At 25.5% G+C, this 13,736-nt stretch overlaps 1 protein-coding gene across 1 annotated transcript in view; it reads right to left on the reverse strand.

Annotated features, from left to right (window-relative positions):
* Positions 1 to 10,597: 10,597 nt before the first annotated feature.
* The window catches only part of LOC135926295 (elongator complex protein 4-like), a 33,957-nt gene continuing 30,818 nt past the window's right edge, over positions 10,598 to 13,736 (reverse strand). Inside the window, exon 10 of the mRNA XM_065462109.1 lies at positions 10,598 to 10,719. Within this exon, the coding sequence (XP_065318181.1) occupies positions 10,711 to 10,719 (9 nt within the window). The 3' untranslated portion in view covers positions 10,598 to 10,710. The remainder of the gene's footprint in view (positions 10,720 to 13,736) is intronic.

A 13,736-nucleotide genomic window follows, 5' to 3' on the forward strand; every position in this document is an offset into this window, starting at 1 on the left:
AAATACAAAAAATTTTGGAGAAATCGTATGAAATTCCCAGGGAAGCTTCTCTTCGGAATAGATTTGGTAAAATCAGATTTATCAGGGAAATTAGAAACGCGCACTATAAATCAGAGACCTACAGGCTTTTTTTTTTAAATTGCTACTCTACTAGTTAAAGCAAAGCACTAATAGTTTTATTTTATATATAATAGGATTTAAGAAAAATTATCATTAATTTTGAAATCTAAATTTTTTTAAAGAACTTATAAATTTTAATGGCTGAATTTATTTTAAGCAGTCAAAACAATCAATTACTAATTTTTGAATCATTTATATTTCAACGAGAAAGGCTTATTAACGATACAAGTTATTGGCGTTGTGTTAAATTCCACTTGGAGGAGTGCAATAGAAGGGCAAGGACAAAATCTGGAGTTATATTTCATAATCAAATGCATAATCATGTTCCAGACATTGCCGAAATTGAAGCAAGGAAATAAATAAATCAAATAAAGGAAAAGGAAAAGGCAACTACCTCGCAAACTTTACCCAATAATATAATAGCGGGTATAACAACCAATATATCAACAGCAGCTATGGGGAGAATGCCAAGTTGTTCCTTAATCAAAAGAACAATTCAAAGAAAACAACGCTTAGTAGGAAGGGCGCCTACTGTTCCTGTTAATTTAATTGACCTAATAATCCCTATTGAATATCAAATAAATAATAACGGGCAACAATTTTTATTATATGATAGCGGTCACCATGATCATCGATGCCTGATATTTTCAACAATGAAAAATATACAGTTCCTATCAACGTGCGACAAATGGTCTGTAAAATTCTTCAATATAAAATTATTAATCCTTCCCTATAAAATAATTCGCACTAAAACAATTCTCTGTAAAACAATTTCTGTAAAACAATTCTCAGTAAAACAATTCTCTAAAACAATTCTCAGTAAAACAATTCTCTAAAACAATTCTCTGCAAAAATATTCTCTATAAAATCATTCTCTATAAAAGAGATTCTCTATAAAATCATTCTCTGTAAATGAGATTCTCTATAAACGACATTCTCTATAATTGTTTTCTCTTTAAAAGTTTCTCTATAAAATAAATTCTCTATAAACGAGATTCTCTACAAAATCATTCTCTATAAACGAGATTCTCTACAAAATCATTCTCTATAAATGAAATTCTCTATAAACGACATTCTCCATAATTGTTTTCTCTTTAAAAGTTTCTCTACAAATAAATTCTCTATAAAATCATTCTCTATAAACGATATTCTTTATAAACGACATCTCTACAATTGTTTTCTCTATAAAGGTTTTTCTATATTTGCATTCTCTATAAAAGATTCTCTGTAAAGACGGGATACCTAAAAGTAGTACATATTAAATATCTCTAAAAAATAAAATTTCCTGGTGCCAGCCAGGCGGCAAAAAAATATAATTTAATTGTTTTTTTTAAAAAAAAGATTCCGAATCCCCTTAATATTTTTTTAAAAAATTTTTATTTTTGTTATAAATATCTGAACCATAACCGTAACCGAACCGATATAATTATTTTTTGAAGGAGTAAAAAGAACCTTTATAAAAAACGGTTAAACCGGTTCAGTTTTTATATTTTACAAATGGAAATAATTTGAATATCCAGAATTATATAAACGTGCTCTTATAGTACTGGCGGTTCCCGCAACACAAGTTTCTGTAGAAAGGGCTTTTTGTGTTATCACAATGAACAAAAAGGAATCCATTTATACTTGAAAATATATTACTTATCAAATAATATATTTAAAAATGAGTTATTTTGAATCTTATATATTTTTTTATATATAATTCATAGATGCTTGTAATAAAAATAAATTAGAAGATGGTGTTGCTTCAATAAAAAAAAATTTCTAACCGTAATAAATCTTTATAAATAGCTGAACCGAACGGAACTTTATATAACCGTAACCAAACTGAACCGTTATAAATAACGGTTCGGGTCCCTGCTTAAATGTTCAACGAAATGCCATATTGCATTGAATAATTGTTGCAATAATTCAAATTTTTTATAAATATATATTTTAAAACAAAAAAGTCTTAACCTCATCCCTTTTCATTTATTATATGCCTTCATTTTATACTATTTACTTTTTTTAAATTCTCTTTTCCCTTATTTTGGCCTTTTAATTATATGATGCTAGCCGCAAAAAAAGAGAAGAAAATTTTTTTTTCTGGGGATTCGGAATATTTTTTAAAAAACATTTTAAAAAAAAGATCCCGAATAAAACGTGGGGATTCCGAATCCCACATGATTCCATATCCCAATACGACATATATATTCTCGTGAGATAAATAATTATAATAATATATTAACTTTTTCCCATATCTGTAAACAACATTTTTACAATGGTGAATAAAATATTATGTAAGATATTTCGAGTACCATTTTATGTAATGATTTTATAAAAATAATTATCTTTTTAAAACTTTGAAATTTGTACTCGAAGTCCTACTTCCGTTTAATTTATCAACTAAATTTATTTAAAAATCTGCTACAGGTGTTCAACATAATTATGTAAATCGTTTAATCTGAAAATTAATAATTAAATTTGACCGGAACCAGATTCATACAAAAATATTTGTAGGTATGAAGAAAAAATGAATTATTCGACCGTTAATATCCTAATTTACCCAAGATACAAAATAATAAAAAAAATGAGTGAATAAGAAGTTTTGAATATCATATAGGTAACATTAAAGCTGTAAACATTTTTAAAAAATAAAGAATTCGTTAGCCTTAGTCTTTTATTAAAACGATTGTAGACTTATTTATGACATAAATACCTAACGGTCTTTTTTAGGAGCAATGAAAACCCAACGGCCCTTTTAAGGGCCCCTAAATTTTAACTGACGTAAACTAGTTTTCTGATTCAATAACAACTATAAATTATTGCATTTATTTATGAGTCAAAAAAATAAAATATTTTTAAAATCCCAAAAATCTAAAATTTTTTGACTAAACTGAGAATTTATATCATAACTCAAAAAGTAATGAAGAAAACAATTTTTTTTCATTTTATGTTTATATGAGTAGGTTTATACAAAATAAGTCAAAAAAATAAAATATTTTTAAAATCCCAAAAATTAAAAAAAAATTGACTAAACTGAGAATTGACATCATAACTCAAAAAATAATGACGGAAACTTAAATTTTTCATCATTTTTATGTTTATATAAGTTAGTTTACACAAAATTAGTTAAAAAGATAAAATATTTTTAAAATCCCAAAAATCTATAAAATTGACTAACTGAGAATTGACATCAAAACTCCAAAAATAATGATGGAAACTTAAAATTTTTATCATTCTATGATTATATCAATTAGTTTACAAAAAATGAGTCAAATATAAAATATTTTTAAAATCCCAAAAATCTAAAAAAAAATTGACTAAACTGAAAATTGACATCATAACTCAAAAAATAATGACGGAAACTTAAATTTTTTATCATTTTATGTTTATATAAGTTAGTTTACACAAAATTAGTTAAAAAAATAAAATATTTTTAAAATCCCAAAAATCTAAAAAATTGACTAACTGAGAATTGACATCATAACTCCAAAAATAATGACGGAAACTTAAAATTTTTATCATTTTATGTTTATATAAATTAGTTTACACAAAATGGGTCAAAAAATAGAATATTTTTAAAATCCTAAAAATCTAAAATTTTTTGACTAAACTGAGAATTAACATCATAACTCAAAAAATAATGACGGAAACTTAAATTTTTTTCCATTTTATGTTTATATGAGTATGTTTACACAAAATGAGTCAAAAAAATAAAATATTTTTAAAATCCTAAAAATCTAAATTTTTTTGACTAAACTGAGAATTGGCATCATAATTCAAAAAATAATGACGGAAACTTAAATTTTTTTCATTTTATGTTTATATGAGTATGTTTACACAAAATGAGTCAAAAAAATAAAATATTTTTATAATCCCAAAAATCTAAAAAAAATTAGCTAAAGTGAGAATTGACATCATAACTCAAAAAGTAATGAAGGAAACTTAAAATTTTTTCATTTTATGTTTATATGAGTAAGTTTACACAAAATGAGTTAAAAAATTAAAATATTTTTAAAATCCCAAAAATCTAAAAATATTTGACTAAACTGTGAATTGACATCATAACTCAAAAAATAATGACGGAAACTTAAAATTTTTTCCATTTTATGTTTATATGAGTAGGTTTACACACAATGAGTCAAAAAATAAATAAAAACCCAAAAATCTAAAAAAAAATTTGCTAAACTGAGAATTGACATCATAACCAAAAAATAATGACGGAAACTTAATTTTTTTTCATTTTATGTTTATATGATTAAGTTTACACAAAATGGGTCAAAAAATAGAATATTTTTAAAATCCTATTTTAAATTTTTTTGACTAAACTGAGAATTTATATAGCATAACTCAAAATATAATGACGGAAACTTAAAATTTTTTTCATTTTATGTTTATATGAGTAAGTTTACACAGAATGAGTCAAAAAAATAAAATATTTTTAAAATCCTAAAAATCTAAAAAAATATATTTTAGTGAATTTTGACATAAATGAAAAATTAAAGTATTAAGTTTAAAAATACTATTACATGTTCTTATATTAAATTTTATACAGATTTATACTTATAAAATATTTTTTACAAAATTGATTTGGATTTATCTTAATCCCAAAGACTGTTCATAAAATTTACAAATTAACCCCAAATGTAGATGATAGTTTTAAAAAAATTATATTGGGGAAAGAAACAAGAATTTAATTTTATAACGAAAAATATAAATTTTAGTGAATTTTGATTCATAGTAAAATAATTAAAGTTTTCGATTATTTGATTTGGGCAATATTAAATTCCTACTGAGATTGAATGGTGATTTTTAATTCTAATAATTACTCATAATTAGTGTTAAACGGCTCGTTACCCGATTTTAAAAGGGCTAACTCAATATTTCATCCAGAAAAATATTACGCAAGCTTGAAAATTTCGCTCATAGAAGGAACAAAGGTCTAGACATATATTATCGAAATTTCAAGGCTTATGCATTTTTCGGGCTAAAATATTGAGTTAGCCGTTTTTAAAAATCGGCTCAAAACGAGCCATTTAACAACACTACTCATAATTATTGGCGTCACTAGGTAAGGGCGTGCAGGGGCTAAAGCCCTTTGAAAAATTTGAATAGGCCCGAAGCAAAATTTTTTTGTTAATGGCTCCTTAATATCCTTTTGAACTAAAAAGTTTTTTTGATCGCCCCCTGAACGATTTCTTTTATAATTCTATTGAGTAATATATAGATTTAATTTTACTATTTAAAAATTAATAACTATCTAAATATTTATTAAATGAATACTATTTTAATTATTAGATTAGATTAATACATATAAATTATATTTTCACTATGCCAGCTTGCAATCAAATTCTTGTTAAAAATAGAATATCACTCACTAAATATTAATGTAATGTAGCATTAACAGTTGAAGCTTAATTGACTTTTATTATTTAAATTATTATATAACCCTAATTAAATAAATATAATCATTTATTAATTGAAAATTAACCAATTTAATATTATAATTAGCCGAGTTCAAAATCGCTAATCAACTATATTATTCATTTTTAAATTAATTACCATGCCTCTTCGTAAAAATATTTTCAAGGTCCACATAAGTATAAAAGAATTCTTTATAAAAGTCAGTAGACATAGCTTATAATCCTCTATTATATATAATTTTTTTATTTTTTTATTTTAATATTATTTATTTGTTTCACATAACACCTAATTAAAAATATTATAATTTATAAATTATAATTATATAATTAAAAATAAAATTCTATAATTGAGTCCCCAAAAAGGAACCATAATTGTGTCTAAAAATTTCTATTTGAATTTTTTGTCGAATAAAAAGGAATTCTCTTGGTTCATTTGTGAAAAGTCGTATTTTATTAGCAAGATTTTTTAAAAACAAAAATGTTGAAGGCGAAAAATGCCCGTTAGTAGAAGTCACAACTGGAGTGAATAAAAAGTTTTTAAAATTTTTGTATTTGTTTATCTTTTTAATTTCAGCCTGTGTTATTAAATTGAAATTTATGTTTGAAGGGAATGATGAAACACACGTGTAGTCCCATATGAGTGATTTGCCGAGGGCCCAAGGTATGGTTGTCATACCATCAGGTCTTAAACCATCTACTTGAGATAAATTCGATGGTTCGAGATTGTTAGGAATGTGTGCAGCTGTTAAGCTTCTATTTATTATATGGTTTACAGCTGAGTGGCGTTGATGTCGCCCTTGACTAAAAATGCAATTTAAGCCATGTCTACCCTTTGAATCAACGGGTGATTTGCATTTGACGCAGGCATGAGGCTGTACTATATCGCAACCTAGACGTAGACCAATGGTTACTCTCAGTTGTTCATCTGATAAGAGATTACCAAGGTTGCGACTAGGGAGTGATTCTAACCATTCATGACCACCAAGTCTGTCAGATAATTGAAGGAGTTGAATGCAATCTAAAGGTGGATTGACTGATATATCTGTCTGGTATTTAGAGATTAAAGGTGTGAAAAAATTTTTGTGTGTGATGATTGATGGTAATACGGTGTTAATGGGTGTGTTTGCCTTCCATTTGTCAATAGCGTCGTCTAATAAACGATCGGTAGGGCATATGAAGCCAGAAATAATAGAATTGTTAGATAATCGAGATGATACGAATGATGATAAGGATAAAAGATTGAGCGGAAAAAAATCTAAACCTCCTAGTTTAGAAGGTAGCTGAGCAAGTGACCAATTGAATGAGTTTAAATTTATGTTTAAAATTTTTTCCAGAAATATTTTAAATTTATCCTGAATTTTAGATATGAATTCATTGTTTTTGAAAAAAGATGATGATCGGAAAATATGCATAAATTTAGGTATGTACAGGCATTTGCGAATTAAAAATAAAGATTGATGAGCTGGTAGGAGACTAAGAATGTGCTCCATACTGTAAAAGCTTTTAAAAATCTTGTTGAGAAAATCTTCCGATTTGGTCGCATTAGCTAATGGGGACCCAAGTAAGGTTAAGCTGTCAGGAGCAATGATTTTGTAGCCTTCCAACTTTTGTGGCTTATTGTTTAAGAAACATAATTCTGTTTTATTTATGTTGAGTACCAGGCCGATAGCTTGGGAATTGATTTCCAGGTGTTTTAAGGCGCTTAGTACATTAGCTGAAGGGCCACATATGGTCCCATCGTCTAAATACCATAGATTAAGATCTAGGTTAAAATTTTGTTTAATTTGGTAGATGAGATGATGGATTCCAAAACAAAAAAGAAGAGGTCCTAATGGATCTCCTTGTTGGATGCCCTCTTGGGATAAAATCTGATAAGATCCATATGTCAAAGGCGTCTGAAAACCATATGAGGATTCAATAAATTTAGAATAACAGGGAAATGTTTCATAGAAGAATTTTAAAAATGAGGTACGATGTAGGCTATTGAAGGCATTTTTAAAATCTAGTTTACATATTACAGAATCAGGTGGTGGGTTTTCTAAGTAAATTCTTAATGTATGAGCCGCTATTTCACAGCCACCCTTGATCCCAAAACCTAGTTGATAAGAATTTAATATGTTGACAGCATCATGTTTGATGTGTTCAATTATGATTTTGGCTATTAATCTTCTGAAAAAGGAGCCTACTGCAATAGGACGGGTACCACCATCTGGCTTAGATAAAGCAATTAGACGTGCACCAAAAAGGATTTGGTGAGTTTGTATTGGAATATCATTATTTATTATGTTATTACAAAAAGTTGTTAAAACCTTGATGACAGAACTATGGGAAGGATTTTTTGGATTAATTAAGTATTGAAAATAGGAGGGTCTGAAACCATCAAGACCACCTGCTGAGTTTTTATTGAAAGAATTGATAGCATTGACAATTTCATCACTGGTAAAAATTACAGTCTGGTGGATTGGAGGGATGGGTAGATTATCTGTAGAAGCTTCAGGATGTAGTTGTTTCAATAATTGTAATGTTTCTTCATTGATAGGAGAAAGATGGTTATCTGAGGATATGAGTTTAATTGCACCACCTATGTCACCTTGATCTATTTTATTTGATATAATTTTGCATTTGTGTGTTATATCATCTACTTGCTTTTTAACATTATGATTGTAGTTAATCATTTGAATATTGTCAAAATTATCAATGTTCGATTTTATTTGTTCATGTAATGGGGTCTCTTTGTTAGCAGGACGTATAAGACATTTATGAGAGAAGGTTAATAAATCTTAATTGGTTATAAAATATTAGGCAAAATGCCATTTTTGCAGACGTATTTGACAGTTATATAATATATTATAGTTTATATTTAATAAATTTTACTAATAAATTCTTTTGATAATATATTTAAGTAATAATTTGCATTCAATTTTTTAACCCCATCTATTTATTTAAAAATGTTTAAAATTAAACATCTTATTATTCATCCCACAATGGATGTAATAAATTAGATATCTTTCTTTTCTTTTTTTACGTGTTTTTAGGAAAGTTATTTTTTTCTTATTTGAAAAACAGTTTTGAGTTAAATTTTAAGTACGAGTATATTATTGATATTATTACATACTATTATTATTTTAAGAATATAACAACTAGAGGTGATGCGACAATAATATATAAAATCTTAAATATTTCATCATATCACTCTGGTTCTTATTTTATACCTACAAAATGTTTCATTTCTAATATGGCATCCTTACCGTGTAAATAATAAAAGACTTCAATATATTTGCATAATTTCTTCTAAAGATTTTTAGTGTTTTTGTTTTATCAATTTATCTAACTTAATAAATTCGGATATGAGTTAACATCGTGAGTGTCATGGCTATGACTGCAAATTTACCAGCATCTATTATTTGTATGGCTATGTAAGTTAGGATTATTACTACAGCTGCTGAGAGCATATGATTACATATTTTAGATAAGCAATAATGGTCAACTGTGTAATCTAGAAAAATATCTCAAAATAATTTTTTTGATTACTTATCATCTAGCTTCTATCATGTCATCTAAAATTGGTCGTTTATATTCTCTTCTTCAAGAATTATTGATTTGGTTAGAATTTTTTCCATATTAGTCCATTCTATAAAACATTGTCTAAAATGGTAACAGAAAGTTATATTAGTTTTATGACCTTTCGTCAATGTAAGTTGCTAAGAATTGTGATATATTATTTAGTTTTTAAAAACCATTAACAATTAATGCATATGTATGAATTAATTAACCTTTTTTATCACTTTTAATTCATTAGAGGCAAAATTTTTTTATATTAGCAATCAAAAATATTTTATACTATAATAAATAGATTTTGTATTAAAAAATATTATTCCCGCCAATTATGGGATATGGGGGCTTCGCCACCCATTAATTTTTTATAGTTGAGCCCCCTGAGATTGTAAAGGCTAGCGACGCCCCTGCTCATAATCAAAAAATTTATAAATGATCCTCAAATTAATGATGTATTTTTTATCTATTTATTAAAAAGCATGTTTAATTTTAGAATATACATATACATTTAATTATTGTTAATGTTATTAACATAAGCTAAAATAATATATAAGTCAAAGTAATAATCTTTTAAAATATTTGTAAACTTGAAATAGTATAGTGTAGTATTCATTAGTTAACCATATAATGATTGGTAAATGATATTCCTCCTTCATTTAATGATGGATAAATTATAAATTTGCCTATCTTATGAGATGTGAACCAAAATTTATTTATATTTTGATGAGAGGTGGTTACTAAATTTCCATTATTTAAATAAACGTTAATAGATTATTAGTAGTAGTACCTTGTATATAAATAAATAATTGTAGGTTATAACAAATCGTCAAAAAGCTATGCAATCTAAATTTTAGTACATATGATAGAAATTTTAGTATATAGGAATAGATATTATACACTTGGAATATATTTTCGGAAAATCAGATCTCCAAATTTAAAAATTATTTCAGCAAAATATTTTGCAACTTTAAATCATTTATTAGGTGCGTTTCATAAATTTAAAAATAAACTTTTGTGTAAAATAATAATAGCTCAAACTTAGGGAATATTCAACTGAGAGGAAATTAATTGGATAAATATATTTATAACTAGACAAATCTAAAGTAAGGAGTAGGATTGAAGGTTAGAGATATGGGTTAGTGATAAATAAAGGCTTGAGGGGTAGCTAGGATTAATTTAATGTATAAAATGGTTTTTAATAAATTTTAATCCGTTTTATTAATAACTTGTCAATGACAGGTCAAGTGATTGAAAATAGACGAATTTAATTTAAATAATAGATGTTGCAAAGGCAATTTCCTTGAGTTGTACTATAATCGTGTAAAACATAAACTACCGTATAAATTTCAGATAATTTTATAAGTTATTATACATAGTTTGATCATGCATATAGCCGATAACATACATATAAAAATAAATAGAATTTAAATATACAATATAAATTTATTTTAGTTTGATTTTCAATAAAACTTTATTTTTTTAAAAATCTTTATAAAAATAAATCATAAAATGCAACTCGATTAGACACAGCATAGTTTATCATACTCGATTTACAGTGATTAAACTTGAGGTAGTGAATCGCCCATAACAGTCAAATTGAATACCTGAAGGAGGTTGAATGTGCATGCTATCAGCTACTCTACATTAATTAAAGATAAAAAAGAAGAAATAGAGAGCCCAAAAATTAATTTCAAAAAATTTATGTACTTTTATGCAGAACCGGCCCGTGAAGGACCTAAAATTGGTATAATTTTTAATATCCAGATCTGGGTTAAAAATATTTTAATTAAAAATACCGGCCAAGTTTAAAAAATTAAAATCAGTTGGAAAATCATTATTAATTTACTGCTCATATTTTAAATTTCCCTTTGAAACTTTTGCATCTTACAGTAAAAATTATTCAAAATGACAAAATTTTAAGAATTCCAAGCTGCCAACAAAATATTCAAAATAAAAATCTGGCGGGTCAAATTAAAAAAAAAAATCCAGAGCCGGTGTAGGATTATGAAATCAATACCCATTGTAGTTTCAATATACCATATTGATATTATATAGTAGAATCAATACCGTATTGATTTTTAAGAGATGTTTTCATCGCTTCAAATATATTGGCGGCCATTAAAATTGTAAAATATTTATTCATCGTTTCAAAAATATTGGCGGCCATTAAAATTGTAAAATATTTATTATATATTTTTCATCGCTTCAAAAATATTGGCAGCCATTTTTGATTTGTAAAAAAATTTATTTAAAATAGATTTAATAGTTTTAAATATATTTAATTGTTTATAAAAATGATTTTATATAATTATTTTAGGGAATTTATTTATTTTACAATTCTTGATATCCTATATAATTTTTATTTGTTAACCCATTATTTGTAATAATTTTCTTCTTATGGTTAAATTATGTTTATTCAACTCCATCCTGCAGAAAATTTTAATTAAATACAATGTATACAAGTTTTCTTTATTTATCATCGTATTATTGGGATCTCTAGCCTTAAAATTTTAATAGACAAAAGCTTAAGCTAATAATAGACAAATGAGGGTTTCTATTACATCAAAGAATCTCAATCAATATCTATCACTCTGATTATGTTTTAATTATTTTCTGTTGGCTTCATCAAATCGTCATTTTATTTTTTAGATGCATATGCAATTATATTTTTAGCTGATTAAAATTAAACACTTATATTTATGTGACATATAAAAAAATTTTAAATCAAATCTTAATGTTTTAAATTATTCTTTTTAGTACTGTGAAGTAACGTCAAAAAAGTAACGTTGTTACTAAGGACGTTACTTTTTTTGAAGGAAAGGAACGCCATTCGTTACCTTTTTCTAGAGGTAACGAGTAAGTAACGCATTTCTTTTTTTTTGAGTAACGGTAACGCAAAACGTTTCTCGTTACTTTATATTATTTTTTTTAAAAATATCAACAAAAAGAAAAACATATTTTATTGTATTATAAAATACTTTTATTTATTTTTTAATTAATTTAAGCCGAGTTTTAATTCATATCAACCACTTCCTTCATTTTTATTTTTAATTCTTGTTAAATTTTCTGTCGAAATTAATATTCAATTAAAATTCAAAGTTAATATTAATAATGATATTATTATTCTTATAATTTATTTTAAGATTATGTCCATAGTACTTATATCTTCAGATGAAGATGATTTAACTCTTCCCACCAATAAAGGAAATTAATGGTACCAAGTCTAAACTTTGTTAATGTAAATTATATCCTGACACAAATATTTCAACCTCAATGTCCAGCAGTTCAAACTTAAAAAAGCATTTGAAGGTAAAAAGATAAATTAATATATCAATATTTTAAATATTACTTCTTTCATAATATTTTGAAAAGCTTAATCATGGAAATATAAGTATGGCTGTGTCGATATTAAATATCGGATTGGCATCGATATTTGGCGTTATCTAAAAATATCGGTTCTGGCCGATACCTGTAATAAACCGATCTGATCTTTTTTTCTATTCTTTTTTTTTGTTATTTTATATTATGTATATTTATTTTACATTATTATAATATTTTATAAATAATTTTTTTAAACAATGCAAATGCACAACACTTCCTAAATTTTATTCTTTTTTAAAATAGATTTATAGTATTTTAAAAGTTATTTTAATTAAAATAGAAAGGAAACCCCAAAATTTTAATTATTTTATATTTTTTTAAATAATAACGCCAATTTTATTATTTATACTTTAAATAAAAGAATATTTTTAAATATGGTATCTGAATTATGGAAATATTTTACAAAAGACAAAGATAATTTTGCAAAATGCGTTATCTGCGGAATAACTTAGTTTACCTTCAGTACGGCAGGGGATATAGATACTCCATATCATAGAAGCTTATTGCCAGAAAATCTAGAGGCTCTCATATTTATTTTAAAAAATCGAATATATTATAATTTTATATATTAAATACAATTTTATAATTCATACCAACATAAAATGGATATATTATCAAATATATGTTTTTTAAATAATAGTCTTAATTGTAGACATAAAAAAAATTAAATTAAATGCATAATCTGATTTTTTGGATAAAAAATATTGATTACTTAATTAGTAATTTGGTTCAAAGGGGTATGGTGAAAAATCAATATAAATATCAGATCGGTATCAGTATCGGATCGGTTTTGAAGCAATATCGGTCGGATCGGTGAAAAATATGTGGATAGGCATAGCCTATCATATAAGTAATTAATTTATACTACAGTATGGGCTGAGAACCAACATTAAAAGCCTAAGATTAACAAAATATTGGTTTTGGTTCGAAGTATTATATTGAGTTTTTTATATCTTCTATTTCTTGTTTTAGTATTGCTATTGGTTTGAATATAATTGTTAATAAATTTAAAGAATAAAAAATAGTGATTTTATTAACTTTGTTTAAATAATATTTATAGAAATAGTGGCGTAGCCAGGATTTATCCAATAACAAAATTTTACAGAGAATTTCATTATAGATTTTATTTATTATTAAAATACTATATATACCATCCCATAATTTAACCAGCTGTATTGAGCACTAAGCCCACTTGTTTGTCTGATCAAAATTTTAAAATCAATTGTTTCTAAAAATAAATTGTTACATAAAGATGTTATCTTATAATATATTATT

Source organism: Gordionus sp. m RMFG-2023, chromosome 3, assembly GCF_954871325.1.
Source record: "Gordionus sp. m RMFG-2023 chromosome 3, tfGorSpeb1-WG-v2, whole genome shotgun sequence".
In the NCBI taxonomy this organism is placed as follows: Eukaryota; Metazoa; Nematomorpha; class Gordioida; order Chordodea; family Parachordodidae; genus Gordionus; species Gordionus sp. m RMFG-2023.